The 19,185-nt window shown below is 67.1% G+C and overlaps 1 protein-coding gene across 1 annotated transcript in view; it reads left to right on the top strand.

The window, feature by feature from the left end:
* The first annotated feature begins 128 nt into the window (after positions 1 to 128).
* LGR6 (leucine rich repeat containing G protein-coupled receptor 6) overlaps positions 129 to 19,185 on the top strand; it is a 105,211-nt gene continuing 86,154 nt past the window's right edge. The window contains exons 1-2 of the mRNA XM_025458531.3: positions 129 to 709; positions 2,269 to 2,664. Of these exons, the coding sequence (XP_025314316.3) occupies positions 657 to 709; positions 2,269 to 2,664 (449 nt within the window). The 5' untranslated portion in view covers positions 129 to 656. The remainder of the gene's footprint in view (positions 710 to 2,268; positions 2,665 to 19,185) is intronic.

The following is a 19,185-nucleotide window of genomic DNA, read 5'->3' as shown; positions in this document are numbered from 1 at the left end:
ACCCTCCTGGGAGGAAAGAAGCGGCCTCCAGGACATGCAGGACATGGGGCGCGGTGCAAAGTCCTGGTCGGCAGGCAGCCCTGAGCAGGGTGGGGTGTGGCCGGGGTGGCCGGCCCAGGCCCCCGTGCTGATGGCTTTCCTGGGGAGCAGCCCCCAGCGCCCCATCTTCCAGTTTTCCAGTGGCCTTAAACTCAGGTCTCTCATGTCTTGGGGGCCCCAGCTTCAGAGCTCCAGTTCCTCAGGGTTCTTCTGCCCCACCCTCTTCCCTTCTCCTGCCATCCCCAGCCATGCCTACCTGCCAGTGTCCCCGGGGTCCCCGGCGGGGCTGCCGGCGCCGCAGCCACACCACACCGGACACAGGAGCGACCAGGGGCTTTGTCGCTTCGTGGGAGGCTACTCCTCGGGCACAGCTGCCAAGTCTTCTCTGCTCCTCGGCTCCCCACCTCGTGCCCTCCGTCATAGGAGGGAGGGAGGGAGGAGGGAGAGCAGCAGGGAATTTGGGAGGTGAGAAAAACCAGGAGAAACCGGAAACAGGAGGGGGTGAGGACCCAGGAGAAAGCAGCCGGTGGCACACACGTCAGTGAACCCCGCACCGCGTGACACGACACGGCCTCGGCGCTCCTGCCTGACTCCCTGACCCGGCTGCACGATTTTGGATGGCCAGGCGCCTGATGCTGGACACCAGTGGTCCCTGCACAGGGCCCTGGGGGTGCGTGGGGGCACAGAGAGGGCCTGGGCAAATCAGAGCAGGAGGCCCGAAAGGCGGGTAGGTCCCCAAATGGGAAGGGAAGGCGGAGGTCCCACTGGCCAACCCGCGTTCCTGGTAGAGAGCAAGGGGCCGCAGCCCGAGAGGCCTTTCTCAGGCCTGGTTGGAGAAGGGGCACAGAGGCGGGGCTCCCTGCCCCCTCGGAGCCTTCTTTGGTGCACCCCCAGGGGGAATGGACGTCACGTCCTCTTCTAAGCTACGCTCATGGGGAGTCCCAGAGGTTAGCCCCACGGTGACCGTCCGGCTGGCTGGACACTAGCCCTGAGCGCCCCAAGCCCGCCACGAGGGCGGCTGTGGAGGTTGACACGGGCCTCAACAGTGGTCTTTGTAGTCCTGGCCCCTCGCACGGGAGCAGTGGAATGGGGCCACGCTCGGGAGGAGTGAGGCCGGAAGCAGGGCTGGCAGGCATCCGTGGGTCTGTCCGGTGGCAGGACCCAGGACCGTCTCTGGCCTTCCATCGGTGTCAGGGCCCGGCCCCAGGTGGAGCCTCGGGTGGGGGTGGGGGGCATCTTGGCCCAGCTGTGCAGCCCTGAGGCCTGGGCCGGGGGTGGGGGGGCAGGAGCAGGGAGCGGGGTTGCCATGTGAGTCGGTGGGGGGAATCACGCTGCCTCTGAGGCCTCCAGGCTTTGGGTACAGGTTCTGGAGGGAGCACGGGAGGTCAGAGCCCCCTGGGGGGACCGACCAGGGCCGACGGGGCAGGTGCTAGCTCGGCCGGGCCTTGGCTCACTGTGGAAGGCCACGGGCCGAGGCCCAGGCGGCCCCATCTGCACTGAGGAGAGGGGACCGGCCCCCCAGGCCCTGGGACTGACCGCAGGACCTTGGGCTGCAGCTGCCCAGCCGGGCTGCAGGTGGCGCCAGCCCGCCGACCTTCGGCAGCGGCCGGGGCTGCCCGGGCGGCTGGGTCCCCGTCGGTCTAAGCAGCTGGTCCCCGGGGCGCACCGAGGTGCTCCAGGGCCTCAGACCCCAGCAGGCGCGGCCAGCACCCTCCGTGTCCCGTCTTCTTGGGGGCAGGCCTGTGCTCGGGGAGGAGGCCACCCCCTGCACGTGGTGCGCCCCTCACCGCCTGACCCCCTGCAGGACACACGGTGACAGGGACAGACCCCGAATCCCCCACCCGGGGCTGGGCCTCAGCCACGTGACCTTGGACACTTCACTCCCCTCTGGGGACTCCCGCAGCCGGCGGTGGAAGGGGGGGCGGCCGCGGGGCCCTCAAGGCTGCTGGGGGGGGGCGCCCTGCAGGTCCCGCGGGACTGGGGGCTGACCCCGCGGGCGGCAGGGTCCCGGGTGCGCCTGGGCCCTGGGCACCACCTGGTTTCCGGACAGGAGCAAGTGCAGGTCCCTGCGTGCTGCCTCTGCGGCTCTTAGGGTTTCTGGGCCTTTTTTTTTTTTTTTTCTTTCCTGGATGAAATTCCTGCCAGCTCGGAAGGAAGGAGGGAAGGGGAGCGAGCCACAGCGCAGAAAGTTTCCTTGACTCCTCCTCCCCTGTCTCCCTCCCCTGCCAGGCCCGGCCCGTGCGGCTCAACAGCGAAGATCACTCAACAATGCCTGCCCCTCGCTGACGGCCAGGCCCGTCCGCCGCAGGTGCCCACCGCAGGTGCCTGCCACCAGGTGCCCGCCGCCAGGTGCCCGCCGCCAGGTGCCCTCCACCAGGTGCCCGCCGCCAGGTGCCCGCCGCAGGTGCCCGCCGCCGCAATGCGCAGCCCGGCCGGCCTTGGGGCGCTGTGGCTGTGCGCTGCGCTGTGCGCCTCCCCCCCGGCGGGCGCCCCCCAGCCCCGCGCCGCACCCGCCTGCCCGGCGCCCTGCCGCTGCCAAGAGGACGGCATCATGCTGTCGGCCGACTGCTCGGAGCTTGGGCTGTCTGCCGTGCCCCGGGACCTGGACCCCCTGACGGCTTACCTGTGAGTACCGCCCGGCCCTCCCGCCCCTGCTCCCGGGCTTGGGCACCTGCCGGGCTGTGATGGAGGCCCCGGCGTCGGGGAGGGCTCCCGGCTCCCGGCTCCCCGCGGGCTGCAGCTGCGGCTGCGGCAGGCGGGGGTGCGGGCTGGGCTGCCCTGGGTCTCCCCGCGGCTCCCATGGGAGCGCAGGCCGGGCAAGAGGTGGGCGTCGGGACCCTGGGGCTGGAGGGCACCCCCCCCCCCCCCGGGGCTGGCTGGCCCTCCTCCTGCTGCTGCTTTCTCACCGGCCACCGGGCAGTGCCCAGGACCTGGCTGAGTGCAAAGCCCACTGATTCCGGCAGAGGGGAGGGGAGGGGGGGTGCCCAGGGGGTGCAGACCGCCCGGCCCCCTGCCTCGGGAAGGAGAGCACAGCTGTCGCACCGGGGGGACCCCAGAAGCTGGGAGAGGAGCCTGCTCCCTCTGGGCTCCTCCAGAAGCACCCGTGCGGGCACTGGCTCCCTCTGCTGTGGCCTCCTGGCTCCCCCAGGGGCCTCCCTGAAGTCATGTCCCAAGAGGCCGTGTTGGAGACACTAATTTGTGGGCAGGCTCCCAGGCTGAAAACCAGAGAACCATTTTTAGAGCTGAGTTGGGGTGAGATGGCACGTGAAGGGGACCCTACTGGGGGCAGCTGCCCCAGGAAGGCTCAGAGGCGGAGGGCTGGGGGCATTGCCTGCTCCCCCCCGGGGGCAGGAGGAGGCTGTGAGAGCACCCTCCAGACCAGCTACCTCCACCCCCACCCCTGCTCCGGGGAGGAAGCCTGCCCCCCAGCCCTGCCCAGGCTCCTTCACCTTTTCTCAGGGGAGTTGGGGTGGGAAACTCGGGGACCAAGCATTTGTTGAGCTCAATGGGATGAGGGCAGTCAGTTGGGGTGGCGTCCTGGTGGCGTGTGGCGGTCCTTCCCCAGCAAGGGAGGCCCAGCAACCCCTCCTGGAGCTCCCCTCCCAGCCCTGCCCCTAGTCGGAAGCACCTCTCTACTTGGAGAGGCGCAGTTTGGGAATCGGGGCACAGAGTGAGAGGAGAAAATCGTGCCCATATTCCAGACAGGCAGAGTGACTCCTTCACAGCCCCGGGGGGTGAAGGCAGGAGCAAACACTGGGGGCAGTGAGGACGCTGGCTCTGGGCCCCATGCCTGCTAGAGCTAGGGTGGCCCCGCTTTCAGCCATTTTGTGTATTGGGGGGTGTGTGACACTGCTTCACGTGAAGACGGGGCTCTGGGGCTACAAGGAGTTTGCAGATGGCCTCTGTAGGGTGTTTCTCCAGCGGCGCAGGGGGAAGGTCCCTTTCCTGGGTTGAAGGGACCTTTGCAAGAGCGGTTGCTCCAACCTCTCTCAGCACCGTCTTTCCAGACTGACCCTCTCTCTGGAAGAACCTGGGGAAGGAGAGGCGCGATGCCACCTCTGCAATCCAGGCGTCCCACCATCCGTGCCGATGCAAGACATTCCGTCACCTTGTTCCCTGGAGCTGGGAGGCCTGCATTTGGGTCCAGTAGAGGTGGTGCTCTCTGAGCTTGTCGCGTGTCTCTGTGGGACTGGAGAGGCTCTCCCGAGGCTCAGGTTGTGCTTCAGAGAGTGGGAGAGGGGAGGAGACGGAGTAGGGTCCCCCGGCAATGTGGGCGACTTAGCAGTGGGCTCTGGAAGGCCAGAGGGAGCTGGGGGAGAGCCGTGTCCCTGCCCTGGGCCCCAAACCCCAGCTCCTTCCCCGCTTTGCCACCTACTGAGTCGAGGAGCTCCTGGAGCCTTGGGTTTGTCATCTGGGTGTGGAGAGAAGCGGGGCGCAGAGAGAGTTAGATGAGACAACGTGCACGCACGACGTCCCCAGCAGTGGGGACCCACGGGGCTGAGTTACCCTGTCGCCTGCTGCTGGGCGTTCAGAAGTGGGCGCCAGCTCCAAGAACACTTCCCACCGGAGGGAGAGGGAGTCGGGGGTGATGCAGAAATCAAGGGAGGGGCGCCTGGGGGGCTCTGTGGGCATTGGCAGAGCATCTGACTCTTGATTCCAGCTCAGGTCAGGACCTCAGATCCTGGGAAGGAGCCCGCCTCCGGCTCTGCGCTCAGCCTGGAGCCTTCTTGTCCCTCTGCCTTTGCTCCTCCTCCATCACCCACCTCCCTGCTCACTCTTTTTCTTAAATAAATAAATAAATGCATAATCTTAAAAAGATTAAAAAGAGAAAGAACTCAAGGGAATGGATTGTCGCAGGGAAAAGAAGGGCGTGTGCGAGGGAGTCATCTGCAGGCGCTGGTCTGGGTCAACGTTGGCTGTTCCGGGGTCCGGGGGTCCAAGGAGCTGGTTGACGGTGGGGGTGGCAGGGCAGTGGACACGTTAGTGTTCCCAACGGCGGCAGGAAGGGGGGTTGACAAGGCGAAAGGTGAGGTTAAAGCCGTCAGGTACACAGTCGCAGGCCGCAGGTCCCTGCGGATCTTACCGGGAGCCGCAGGTTGAACCCCAGGCGGCACCAGGAACCGCGGACTGCGAAGGTCCTGGGAGTCCTAGGCCTGCCCCGGGAAAACTTGCTTCCCATCTGCTTCCGGGAAGGGGACAGTCCCTCCTCGAAGCCGTCACCTTGCGCGGTGTGCACCCCTCTCCCTCCCGCCGTCTTGGTTCCAGCGAACACCAGAAAGTCCTCTTCATTCCCAACTGCTAGCCTTTGCCTCGATGCTCGACGCTCAAGTCCCCAAACCGTGATTCCTTGGGGCCCGATGCCCGATCAAGTCAAGGAGGACAAGGTCAGGAGGACAGACCACAAATTATGTCTTTTACGCCTTTTACGTCCCGCTTGTTTGTTAGTCTGCTCCCAAACAGAGCCTCCGTGGGCCTGGCCAGGGTTCGGGCCTCCTGCCTGGGTAGGGCCTGTTCTGGGCACTCACGGGAGCCCTGGGGCCCTGGGCCAGTCCTGTCTGCTGGTGACACGGAGGCCTCAGGCCTCTTGCAGTTTCCTCCCCCACGTCCACGTCCACACGGCAAAGCCTCGGGGCCGTGTCCGCCTGAGGGAGTCTGCCGAGTTGCTCTGTGTTCCCCCTTTTGCTTCCGGAGCCAAGGAGGAGAGGGCTAGGAGCCCCCGTGTCTACCACCCAGGGGGCTGTGCCTCGGGCCGCCCGGCTCCCCGCTTGCTGCCCTCAGGGCGGCCCGTGAAAACCACGGAGTTTGTTTGAAAGGTCAGCCGGGTGCGCGCATGGGTTCCAGGGAATTCGCAGTCTCATCACCGCCCGGGGCAGTGCCGGGGTCCAGGTGGAGGCAGGCCACGGGGCGCGGGGGCTGGGGGGCTGAGAGCTCGGCCTCGGCCATGCCGAGCAGGGACGAGGACCCATCACTGAGCCCTGTGAACCTGGCCCAGTGGCTCTGTGACTCAGTTTCCTCATCTGTAAATGGTGCTCATATCTACCGTAGGGCTGCCGTGTGGATTCTCCAAAGTGATGTCTGTAAAGGTTTGGCATGGGTGTGTGGCCTGTGGGGAGGGCTCAGTCAGTGCCCCCCAGTGCGGTTCCCAGGGCCACCAGGGCCACGGAGGGCCTCCTGGAGGAGGAAGTCCTGGCGTTGGCGTTCGGGGGAGGAGGAGCACTGCCCTGCGGAAGGAAGGGAATGGTGCATGTGTGTGTTGGGGGCACGAGGAGGAAGGGCAGGCAAGGGGGCCCGAGTGGTCATCCCGGGAACCCCGCCGGCCCATGCCACCTGGGGCGTTGGGGGCAGGAGGTGGGCAGCGGTGGAAGCGGGCAGCTCCTCCCGCCCGCTCCGCTGGGCTCCAGGTGGGGACAAGCACAGAGGCCTGCCGCTCAGGCCTCGAGGCCACCCCTCCTGGGCCGGGCCTCAGTTTCCCATTCAGGGAGATTCTAGGAGGCTGGGCCGGCTCTGCCTTCCCGAAGCCCGGGCTCTATGAGTTCCCATCAGCAGTCCCCCAGTTGCGGTCATGCGAGCTCCCCAGCTTTCCTGGACCTCGCCGTGTACACATTTTGGAGAAGAACTAGAGTGGGAGAGGCAGGGCGACAGCAGCCCTGAGGCCGCCCGCCATGGGAGGGAGCCTCCAGGGAGCCGGGGTGGCGGGGGTGCCACCTGGACAGGCCACAGAGGGGGAAGGGAAGCAGGGGGGGGGGGGGGGAGCCGTTCCTAAGTGCCGCCCCGGGGGGGGGGGCGGCCCATCACAGGGCGGTCCCGGAGGGGTTGCCAGGAGGGTGAGTGTGCGATGAGCCAACACCCCAGTTCAAAGAAAAGGCAGGAAGCAGCCCTAGGCATGAGAAAAAGGAAAGCTCTGGGCTCTGGCAGGGCGCGGCTGGGCGGGGCGGCTGCAGAGGGAGGAAGGCCTGGCTCAGAGCAGAGCACCTGGTGCCCCCGCCCCGGCCCCCCGGGCCCAGCCCTGATGCCCCACGGGAGCCCCAGCCACCCCCCCAGCCTCCCAGGCGGAGGGTCACCGGCGGCACAGGACGGGGCGCCGCGGGGAGGCCCTCCCGAGACGCCGGCCGGCACCTGCTGAGAGACTCTGCACACGGGGGAAGTGTCGCCTTCCGGGTCACTCCTGCCTGGAGGGGCCAGCTCCTCCCCAGGAATGGGAGCTCTGTGGCATTAGGGCCCGAGGAAAGGTGGGCGTGCTGGGGGCCGCTGGGATCTCTGCCCCGGACATGGCCTCTGCGCGCCGCGGGTGCTCGGGCTCATCCCTATGGGACCTCGGGCTAGAACCCACCGGCGGGCACAGGCCGAGGCAGGGAGCCCGTGGGGCCTTGGGGGGCACAAGACGTGGGGTGCCGCAGGGCTTCCCGACCCTCTTTCTCATGTCGGAAATGATGACTTGTTTCAGCCAAACTGAAGTAGACTCACTGGCTCGGGGGCTTAGGATGCCGGGAGCCCCTTTGGGCAGATTAGTTCCCCCCTGAAAAAAGGAGGTGACCCCGATTTCTCTTGAGAATTCAGGTCTCTCGTCCCGCCTGTCAGACGTGGGAGAACAGGTCTCGGGAGGAGAAAAACACCCAGGAGGCCAAACTTGGGCAGGGAGCAGAGTTATTTTGGAAGCGGCGCGAGGACCTGGGGGGGCTGGGCAGGGCTCGGGGTTGGCAGGGCGCCCCCCGGAGTCATGCCAGGCCGGCTGGCAGCGGCAGGTGGGGCTGGGCCGGCACGGCGGGCGCCTCTGAGCCGCGGGGGTGTCCTCCTGCGCCATCCCTTCTCCCCCGGAGCTCGTGACCAAGGCCCGTGGCCCTCGTCACCCCAGCTCTGGGGTCGCGGCCCCCTCTGAGGACTCGGTCAGATCCAGACTCTAGTGGGGGCCGGGGAAGCGCCTCATGCCTGGCTTCCCGCCCTCCTGGCTGCCCTGGCGCGCCCGAGGATGCCCTCCGGGTTGGCACCTCTGTTCTCTGGGCTGTGACTCTTCTTCCAGGAAGAAACCAGGTTGGGGCACCCGGGGGCTTAGCGGTGAGCGCCTGCCTTGGGCTCAGGTCATGACCCCAGGGGCCTGGGATCGAGTCCCGTGGCGGGCTCCCTGCAGGGAGCTGCTTCTCCCTCTGCCCCTCCACGTGCCTAAGCTCTCTCTCCCTATCTCTGTCACTATCTCCGTCTCTTTCTCTCAAATAAATAAATAAAATCTTAAAAGAAAGCAGGTTGTCAGGAAGGTCACCCTGGGGGCCTGGATGCACACATCCAGGACGCTGACACGGCGCTGGCATCGCGGCCTGACCTGCAGGGGCACCAGCTGGCACTTTCTGCCTTATGTAGCCCCCCCTGCCCGCCCCGACCCGCGGTGGGGTTTCACCCTAATCATTGCCGCTCAGGGGGTCAGAGCTGGGGGTTTTGGAGCCGAGGGGCAAGACTGTAGCACCTTAGACTCCCAGGCGGAGCAGCCCCTTCCAGCCTATTTCCAGTTTCTTGCGTTTCTCGGAAGCGGTGGCGGCTTCATTCCGGTCCCTGGGCCTGCAGGGCCTCTGGGCGCTCCCCTGTGGGGCTGCTGGCAGGGGAGGCGCTGCGCCCTCTGGGAGGCCGTCGGGGCGGCCACGGCGGGTCAAAGGAGGCAGGGCAGCGTGGCTCCTGCGCCGGGTGGTCATGGGAGCGTCCCCAGCGGACCGGCAGGGAGGTCGCAGGACGCAGGACGGGGAGGACCCTGCGGGGCAGGGCAGGCCTGGGCAGGCCGGGAGCCTGGTACACGGAACAGCCTGGGGCTCCGCTGACCTCCCGGGACGACCAGCCTCACTCCTCCAGGCAGGATGTTCCAGAGCAGGGCTCCCGGCCTTTATTGCCTCGGGCCACACATTTTAAAAAACAAAAACTGATTCAAGGTGTTCAGCAGCTGGGATGAATCAACACGCTGCTCCCAGCCAAAGGCACATAGCCAACCGCAGGCAGCCTCCGGCCCCCAGGGGCTGCGGCCCCCTCCCCCCCACACCTGGAAGCACTGCTGTGGAGGAAGAAGCCTGCGTCTGCCCACTGACCGCCCGGGTTCAAGCCTCAGCTCCGGTGCTAACTGGTGGGAGGGCCTCCCTGCTTCTGCTCCTCTCCGGGCCTCTACTTCCTGAGCCTCAAAATGGGCATAAGAACAAACTCGGGGCGCTGGGGGGCTCAGCCGTGGAGCGTCCGCCTTCAGCTCAGGTCCCGAGATCGAGTCCCTCTGCCTGTGTCCCCGCCTCTCTCTCTGGGTCTCTTGTGAATGGATGTATAAAATAGTAATAAAAAAAAAGAATATCAAGCTTTTTGAAAGATGTTTGCAACTTGGCAGAGTGCTTGGCATGCAGCAAATGCCCGCTACACGGGGGCTGCTGATCACCCACTCTGATCCCCCTCGGGAGAAGCCCTTGGAAGGAGAAACTGAGGCTAGCACCAAGCGGCCTGGTGTCTCACGGGCGCAGCTCCACCGACCTGCGGCTTCGCTGGGACTGAGCCCCAGGGGGTGGGTTGTAGAGCACGGTTCTCCGCACCCAGTCTCCCCCTGCAGCCCCTCCCCACGGCCCCTGGAGGTGCTGGAGGAGGTGGGGCTGTCCCCGAGAGTGTGCAGACGGGCGGGTGGGCGGGAGGAGGGTGCCGAGTGCCTTCCACTGCTCTGGTGTCAGGGGCTTGGCCACGGTCCCGAGGCCCAAAGCCAAGGCAGATGGACCACTGAGCGGGGAGGAGGGGAGGGTGCTGCTGCGAGGAGGTGCCACCACCGCCTGTCGTCCAGCCAGCACCTAGCACCTGGCTAGGGTCCCTGCGGGCTGGGAGGGGTCCCTGCCCAGTGGCCTCGGGAGGACCCAGACTGTTGGCGTTGATTCCGCCTCCCGGTGTGATCTGCAAGTTTGAGTTGTCCCCTGACCCGGTTACCGCTGGCTCCTGGGAAACAGGCCAAGGCAGCCGCCGCTGAGGGGCTTTTAACACCTCCTGTAGGAAGGAAGCCTTCCCGGGTTGACCCAGCCCGAGGAGCCTTTCCCGGCTCCCTGGGCCTCTCCCAATTTGCCTCACGTTCCTTCTGCGTGTGGGCCTGTGCCGTCCTGGGGGGACATCTCCGTGGGCACAGCGCGTGCAAGCCCGGCTCCCAGTGGCCGCAGCGCAGTCCCCGCCCGGGCCCCTCTCACCCCGGCGCCTGCCGCACTCCCAGTCCCCTCTGCTAGTGGATGGTGACAGGGCCACGCACACTCAGGCTGAGCGGGACGCAGACGTCCCCCTGTTCACCTGGCAGACGAGGACTGGCTGCCGCGGCTCAGACAACACCGGGCTGACAGCTTCCTCCTGTGTCCACCGTCGGGAGGCCGGGACCTTGGTTCCTCCCCTCGGGGGCGGGGGGACCCCGGTGAAGGGGGAGAGCCGGGTGGCTTGGGGGCTCCAAAGCCCACTCTCTTTGCTCTGCCCTGGGGGCTCGGGGAGGGAGATTAAGCAGCGCACAGACAACCGTGACACTGCGGAGAGTGAGACGTACACCCGGCAGGCCCAGATAAGGAGCAAGGAGGGTGGGCTCAGGAAGGACGTCGAGGCAAAAGCCCGGGGGAGGCAGCTGTGCAAGGGAGAAGCCACAGAGTGGGCATGAGAAGCCCTCGGTCCGACATTCATTTGCAAAACAGAATAATCCTCTCTCTCCGGGGAGGGGTTGTATTAAGCGGGGGTCCTGCTGCGGAGGACGAGGACGCGTCTCCACCACCACCTCCCCTCCGCTGTGGAGACACCAAGTGGATGACCGCACACCTGTGTCTGTCCAGGGCGTGTGTGCGACTGTCCGTCTGTGCCCCTGACTGAGGCCTCGGCAGATTCAGAGTCAGGGTGTCGAGGTTAGAGTCCTAGCTCAGGCTCCGGGCAGGAGCTTGCTGGAGGCAGGGTCTGCGCGGCTGGCTCCCTCCCTCTTAGGACCACATCACGTCTCCCCTCAAACACCTGGGCACACGCACACGCACACGCACACGCACACACGCGCACACCTCCACCTGCAGGGGGCACTCGGAACAGGGCACAGCCCCCACCCCCACCCCCACCACCGGGAGTCCCCGGCCAGCCTCCCTCCCTCCCCCTGGCTCCAGATCTGGGGCAGCCCCAGGGTGGGGGGGTCTGAGGAAGGGGAGGTGGATCAAGTGTCCAGGGATTGTGAAGGTTGGGGCAGGAAGGGGCCGTAAACCAATCCGCTGCCTTTGTGGTGGACAGAGCCGATTAGGAGGCCGGAGGAGCCTAGGATGGAAGGGGTCTATTGTCTGAGACAAAGGCAAGAGGGAACAGGAATTGGGACGGGGCCTGGGCTCCCGCCCTCGCTCACCCGGGGGCAGACGCAGGAGCCAGCAGGACCCCAGCTCCCCGACACAGACCAGCTTCTGCACTAGGGAGCCGGCGGGGACGGGGCCCAGCCCAGCCCGGGCCTTCCTCGCGGGGTGTCACAGACGCCACCGCCGCTGCCCCGCGTGGACTGACGCGCTGCCCTTGCCTCTTCACAGTTCCTAACGATTTCCTAACAGGTTTTCTCCTGCGAGGGGTCCTGTCGATGATCCTGCTCCTCACTCACTGCCCCTCGTCTTTCTGGTTCATAGAACGAGGAAATCCCTTGCCCGGCCTCCGTTCCAAGTGGCCATAGAGTCACATGAGGCCACTTCTGCGCGTCCTGTGCTCTGCTGCTAGCACGGCAGCTACCTGGCGCCTGTTCTCACCGTTGGGGCAGACAGGGCACGAGGGCAGACAGGGGCAGATGGGGGCAGACGGGGCATGAGGTGGGAATGGATGGCAGGAGGGATCTCCCAAGGGATGCCGCTGGGTAAAAGAGGCAGCTGCCGGCTGCACGCATCTGGGTGGCCTCAGCGCCGGAAGGGACACTGGGTGCCACCGGGCTGGGGCACACCTTGGCCTGGGCAGGTGGCATTTTAGGGGGCAAGGGTCAGATGGAGTGCACAGTGCGCAGGTGAGGCGCGGGGCACACCTGGATCTGGGTGCGAGCGAGTGTTTTGTCAGACTCTGCGGGGGCAAGGCCGTAGCTTGCCTGGCAGGGCCTCTGTGTGCCTTGGGCCCCTCCCTGTGTCCCGTGGTTGGGCGCAGCGCTCAGGGCAGGAGCTCTGGGCCGCCCTCCAGGGCGCCCAGCCCCCGGGCTCGGCCTCTTACCTGTCTGCCGAAGGACGGGCCCTTTGGTGCCCTACAGTCCCCACCTGTAAGTGCTGGGACGATAGCGACCTGCCTCGTGGGGCTGTTGGGAGGACTGACCGAGCTACTAGGTGGAGATGCCTGGGTGGCCGGCGGCGCCTAGCACACTCCGTGGGCGCTATTATTTATTCAGCCCACGAGAGTGACCGAGGGTGCACACCCCCCCACCCCACCCCCACCCCGCGGGGCCGGGCACCGTGTTCCACGGACACTTCTCCGTATCGCAGCCACAGCGGCCGATCCGGGGAGACACAGGTTTAGTGCCACCCTGTGTAGCCCTCCCCAGGACACCTGCCGGCCCTGCTGGCCCCGCCCCTGCTGCCCCGGCTGGCCCCGCCCCTGCTGCCCCTGCTGGCCCCGCCCACCGCCCCTGCAGCCCCTGCAGCCCCTGCAGCCCCTGCAGCCCCTGCCACCCCCGCCGACCCCGCCCCGCCCAGCTCGCCCACCCTCCTGCGCAGTGAGGGGCCGCCCCTTCTGGAAGATTCCGGGGCTGCCCGTGTGTCCCCTCCTCCGCCTTCATCTGAGCCGCCCCCGGGACCCCACTCCGTCCTGTGCACCCGGCGCAGGAGGCCACCTTGCTCGGGCCTCTGGACAAGTCCTCTGGTCCCTCCGGGCCTGTTTCCCGTTGGGCTGGGCTGGCAGTTCCTGACCCGGGATGTTCTGGAGACAAATGACGGGGTCTGAGCGAAGAGGGGAGGGAGGAGAAGGGGAGGAGGAAGGGCAGCCAGGCCAGGCCGGTGGGGGGAGGGAGGTGCCGGGTCGCGGGGCCTGCAGCTCCCTGAGGTCCCGGGCGGGGCGGAGGCACGGCACCCCCAGCATCTCCAGGGCCGCGTGCCCAGCCAGAACAAGGCCCCCCATTAACTGTGTGCAGCCAGCGGAAGGAGGAATGCCCGCCCCCCGCCAGCCGACGCCACGCCAACCCTCGCCCCGCCGCCCGCTCCCCCGATCTGAATGCAGAAGCCCAGGGTGCCGCCTCCCCCTCGGCCCGCCCTGCCTCTACCTGCCAGAAAGTATTAGCCTCACCCTCCGGATTGGCATGGGGGTGCAAAGGCACCCCGCTGCGGCCCAGGGACCTGCTGGGGGTGGGCTCAGGGTCAGGAGGCACCTGGGTTAACCCCTGGGACCGGGGTGCCCAGCCACCGACAACCCTGGGGCCTTGGGGGGGCAGGGACCAGAGAGTGTAGGACAAGGGAACTTCTGGGGCCTCCTGAGGTGGTGCTGCAGCCGCTGCCCCCGCCCCGGGTGGGGGGACCCCGGGCCCCTCGCCCCAGCGCTTGCTGTAGCACTGCCCCTCGAAAATGTGATCATTGCTGGGAAGTTCTTCCCTGTGTCCTTCCTTCTCCTGCTCTGATATCCTGGAGCTTCCTCCTGCTTTGGTCAGGGCGGAGTGGGGGGGAGAGCCAGCAGCTACCCCCCATCAGCCTCCAAGGCCCCGACGGGTGGGCTGGGTAAGCTTCCCGCGGGAGCCTACCCCAGGGGCAGGAGGTGGAGAGGCCACAGGGTCCCCAGGGATGGGGGGCTACAGGGGGCTCTCAGCGGGCCCCTCCGTGAGGCTGCCCAGCACTGTGGCCCCCTGACCCCCAGCACCTGCTTGCTGCCCCCAGGCCCCACTGTGCGGGGAGGGAGCGGAACTGGAGAGTGGAACGAGGGCTGGATGTGAGCCTCTGCTTGATCCCGGGGGCAGGCGCCCTGGTCCAGGCCCCGCCACAGCCGGACATTTCCTGGAGCCAGTCACGAGGGGCTGCTTGAAGAAGACCTCTTCTGTCCAGTCCCTTGGGGCCCTACTGAGCCCATGGAGCAGCCGTGCTCCTCCCCGCGCCCCAGCCCAGTCCCTGCCGTCCCAGAGCTCGCAGGCCACTGTGTGACGGCTGAGCCCCCGCTCTGGCCCCCACCAGCCCACTGCCTCCTGGTCCTCGGCTCTGGAGGTCCCCCGGCGCCTGCGCTTGCGCTGTGCCTGCTTCTGCCTGTCACAGTGGCCACGCGGGCACACGCATGCCTCCCCAGGGCTCAGCGAGGCTCTGCACACACGGGCACACGCACGCCTCCTGGGGTCAGTGGGGCTCTGCACATGGCGGGTACATTCACATCTCCCCGGGGCTCAGCGAGGCTCTGCACACGCAGGCACATGCACACCTCCCCCAAGGCTCAGCAAGGCTCTGCACACATGGGCACATGCACACCTCCTGGGGCTCAGCAGGGCTCTGCACACGGGTGCACTAGGAAAGGGAACTGGGGCCAAGGGCAGCCTTCCAGCAGGGTGGGGTCTGACAGGCGCACCATGCCCAGTGGCAGCCTGGGGGCCAGGCCATCTCCCCCAGGCCCCACCACCTCAGACAGAACCTGGTTGCTGCCGTGTCCCCGGGCTTCTGTGGCCATGCTGGTCACACACGCGTGCACACACACGCACACCCACAGGGGCAGGGAGGAGCGGGGAAGGGGAAGGAGCCAGCCCTTTGCTCTTTCTTGGAGGAGGCCTGGGGGACAGGAATGTCTTTGGCTGGGGGACCCTGGCCTGAGATCAGAGGATCAAAGGATGCGAAGATCCTGGGGCAGGTGGCAGCCACTTGGAAGCAGCAGCTGGTGCCTCCTCGGGGTAGGGCTGACCCAGAACGCCCTTCCCTCCCCTCCCTTTCCCTCCCGCCTCCCTCCCTTTCCTGCGGCCCTACTGTGCTGCTTCTCAGGACAAGGGCTCGGGACAAGGGCTGGGGGTTGAATGCCAGCAGGGGAGGGACGAGAACTGCCCCTGGGTGGACAGGGCCACCACCCCATGTGACCTCCCAAGGGAGGTCCGCCCCGACACACCCTGTCCCTTTATCCTGCGCAAAAAAGGCTGAAGGCAGCGGCTGGAGCGTCAGCTAAGCAAGTGGCGCTGAGGACTGCGGGCTGCACACTGGGGCCCCTCCGGCCCGCAGGCGGCCCTAGTCCTTCCCACCGGGGCCCCCTGGGCGCCCCCAGCTCCTCTCCTGGGGTGCCGAGGGGAGCTCAGGGACTGCCCAGTCTGAGTGACGGTCATTCTCCCCCTTTGGGCTCCCGGGGAAAGGCACGTCCTCTGCAGAGGGCAGGCCGAGTCCGCTCCCCTGCACCGGCTCCCCAAGTGCTGCCCTCCCCTCGGGGTGGAGCTGGAGGTGGGAGCGGCGGGAAGGGCTTACCTGCGCAGGTGCCCAGCTGGCCCCGCTGCTGGAGAACAGACCGAAGAGGCTGCTGTGTGTTCCTGGCTCATGTGGGGGGAGCAGACGCGCGGAGGAGATGCCCCCCTCGCACTGGGACGGGGCTGTGCAGACACCCTGCACCCAAACCCTCACCACCACGATCCAGGGCCGCTAGGACCGGGCTCTCGGGGGCAGGGCTCGTGCATCATGGACCTCGCAGCTTCCTCACCTGGCCCGGCCCCAGCGTCGGGTGGTGGGTGGGCGGGGCGCTTGGTACTCGCGGTGGAGTGAGGAGGCCCCGTGGGAAGCGCGTGGAGCAGGTGCCGGCCCATCCTGGCTGCCTGCGTGCCCTGCGCTCCGCACCCGGGGGCCACTGAGGCACAGAGAGGTGACAGCGTGGCCGGCAGGGGCGGACCCGAGCCTCAGACACGGTCCACACCAGAGGCTGTGTCGTCCCACGTCGCCGTGGCGGTGGCCGTGCTCGCACTGCGCCGTCTGCGGTGGTGGCCCTGGCTTGCGGGGCCGAGAGCCCCGATTTTGGATTTGACTCCATTTGAGTGAACTTCCAGTGAAGTGGCCACGTGTGCTGGTTGGACTGTGGGGCTGTGCTGCCTCTCGGGCGGCCGAGGGGACCCCCTTGGGGTCCCTGCAGCTCGCGGGGGCTCTGCTCTGTCTCCTCACGTTCGAGGGCAGCTGTCCGCCCCTGGGCAGCCCCGACTGGGCCCCGGAGGCCTGTGTCTCCTCGACTCCCTGCCCGTGGGGCTGGCATGGCCTGGGGAGCACACACACTCTCACAGTGTGACCCTGGGGCCCCGCTCAGCCCCCGGAGCCTCCTCCCAGCCTGGGCCCGCACTGAGGGACAGTCCCCGGGGCCCAGGCTCCACCACAGGTGCAAGTCCCTGAGGCCGTGACTCCCGCCTGGGCCGGAGCAGCCCTGCCGCTGCCCCGTGGTGAAGCTCCGACAGGGACGCGGGGGCACCCGGGACGTCCCTCAGTCCCGGTGAGCTGCCCCCCACGAGGGGAGGCTCCGCCCTGGAACTCCGACCCATCCCCCGTGCCCGTGCCCCCCTTCGCTCCCGCGCCTTGGCAGCTGCCACTGCCATCGCATTTGCCCCTAGAGTTTGGTCTGGGGCTGGTTGTGACGGTGGCGCCTGACCACCGTTTCCCAGATGTGGCGTCTCTGGGTGGGAGGGGCCTCAGCCGGGCCTCCTCCTCCCTCCCCTCCTCCCTCTGCCCTCAGAACCTGACACCCCGCTTCGCTGACCTCACCCCTTCCTGCCCCACCTGAGTCCCCGGGTCACCTCCCCTCCGCTGGGCAACTCTTGGAGATGAGCCCCAGGTGGAGGCCGGGCCGCCCCGTCCAGCCCTCCCGCTCCCTCGTGCTGCCCAGAGCGCCATCCGCTCCAGGCGGCAGCCCGGAAGACGTGCTTGTCAGGAACAGGGGCCAGGATGTGACACAGTGAAGCAAGGGCCCTTCATTGGAAAGCACGGGGCCGTCCTCATGTAGGACTTTGTGCGAAGCCTGAGGGAACGTGTTGCGCGGTCATGCGTGTGTGAAGATGCACTTTATCCCGATTAGAGGGACTCCCTGGTTGGGAAATCTGGGGAAATTGCAAAAATCCAGGAGAACTTTGTGTCAACTGGTGTTGTTTAGACTCTCAAGACACAGCCGGAACCACGTGATCCCTGATAAGGAGGTGCCACCCGGGTGAGTCCCCCGGGCTGGGCGGGGGGGGGGGGGGGGCGCTTTAGGAAACCCAAGATCAAGGAGGCGCGGGTGGAAGGAGCGTTGCCCCAGGGTCTGGGGGGGCCTCATCCTCGCAGCCATCAACCCGTCAACCTCCTGCGACCTTGGGCCACTCTGTCCTCCTTTGCATCTGCTTCCTCCCTCGTCAGCTGACCGAGCGCAGGGACAGGACAGTACCTCTCATCCAAGGGCTGTTTGGAAATCCCGGGAGAGGGGGGGGTGTCGCGTGGTCACAACTCCTGGGAGATGCTGCAGGCCCTCAGGAGTGAGGCCGGGGCGCTAACACCCTGCGGTGTGTGGCCACCCGCGGCCGCCGCGCTGACCCCCCCGCACCGTGGAACACGGGACATGCTCTCCGGGTGCTTTCCACCCTGAACTCAGTTCTGCACAAGCGCCTCGAGTCTTGCATTCACCCCTCACTCATTTCTGCCCCAGGAAGCCAGGCTGCTTTATCCTTGGCCTCTCCTGAGCCTCTGTTTTGTCCACGTCTAGACGCACGGCTCCCGACTGAAGCGGGACGGCTGGAGGAGCAGTGGGGAGCACGCAGCACAGTACATACGCGGGGCTTTTTGTTGCTGCTCCGTGAGTCAACCACCCTTCGCTGCAGGGCCCCGCGCCCTCCCCGTGCTGTGTCCACGTCCCCGGGGCGGTGCTGTGGGAGCCCCCTGCAGCCCGCCGGGAAATACTGGTCTGCAGGTGGTGGGGGGCCCTCGGGCGGCCTGAGCCAGCCGGCTTCCCCGATTCCTTCCCCGATTCCACGTTCCCAGTGCTTTGCTCTGCGCTGTGTCACTCATGGCCCCGGGCAGCCACCTGGCCACTGGCCCTGCTCAGGGGAGGGACGCCCTGCCACCCCCCCACCCCCACGTCGGGCTCGTCCTACACTGCCCGGTCCTGCTCCGTGTGCACCCCCAGCTGTCTCGGGTCCCCCGGTGGGTGATGTGCGCAGAGGGCGGCTGCGTCGGGAGGTTGTGGCGCACACTGGGCCCTGATCACGCTGCTGCCCTGCAAGGAAGGTGCCTGAGGGATCCTGCAGAGGAGGGCCACGCTCGACCCTCCCCGGAGGAGCAAGGGCTGTGAGCTGCGGGGAGAGGAGCTGGGGCAGGCTGGTCACCCACTGGTCTCCGTCTGTGATGCATTCACTTGGGCATTTCGTACACGCCCCTGTTTGCCGGGCGTCCAGCGAGATTGGAGGACACAGCCAGGCTGCCACGGTTAAGGCCCTGCCCTGAGGCTCGTCGTTGTCTGGGCGTTTCGTCCTAGTCCTCCTGATCCAGCTAGGGGAGTTCCTATTAGTGGGCCCCTTTATCAGGCCCCGCGCTTGTTTTATAGTTGGTAACTCATGTCATTGTCACCACGGCTAGTGTGAGGGGAGCCCCTTCCTACCCCGATTGTACAGATGGGAAAACGAGGCTTGGGGAGGCTGAGCGGCATGAGCAGGACCGGGTGCTGGTGCGATGATGAGGTGGTGCGGCGCCAGGTAGCGGCTGCAGCTCGGTCATCGTCACGGAGGTAGCGTGCGCAGGGGCTGGGCAGGGTGGCCCCGCGGCGTGGCCATGCCCAGGGACAGGGGCTCACCCGCTGGCCACCGGGATGGGCGAGCTCAGCCCACGGTGGAGACGGTGCCCGAGGGGCTCTGCTTCCGGGGCCGCTTCTCCAGCGGGGCAGGTGGGGGGACAGTGCCAGGCCTGCCCCAGCAGAGCCCCAGGCCGTCCGCTCTCCCGGTGTCTCCCCCACCCCGAAAGAGGCAAACAGAGCAGATGCAGCAGCGCCCTTGGGCGTCGGCCAGAGTGCCGGGGGCGGGGTCCCCTCTCGCCCCACCCCCTCCAGTTTCGGGTCCTACTTCTGGCTGCCCCCCCACCCCGGCATCCTCCCAGTTATCAAACCCGGCTCCTTGTCTCCATGGTGACACTGCCTCACCCAGCTTCCTTGGGTGGTCCGGTTGCCTCACAGGGTAAAGCTCTGAGAACATTTTCCGAATGTGTGGCCAGAAACTTCCCTTCCTGCGCCCAGGGCTGCCCAGCCGTCCTCTCCCTGCCCCGCATC

Source organism: Canis lupus, chromosome 7 (genome assembly GCF_003254725.2).
Source record: "Canis lupus dingo isolate Sandy chromosome 7, ASM325472v2, whole genome shotgun sequence".
NCBI classification, from domain to species: domain Eukaryota; kingdom Metazoa; phylum Chordata; class Mammalia; order Carnivora; family Canidae; genus Canis; species Canis lupus.
The sequence above is the reverse complement of the archived record's forward strand: the minus strand, read 5'-3'. Positions and strand labels throughout refer to the sequence as shown.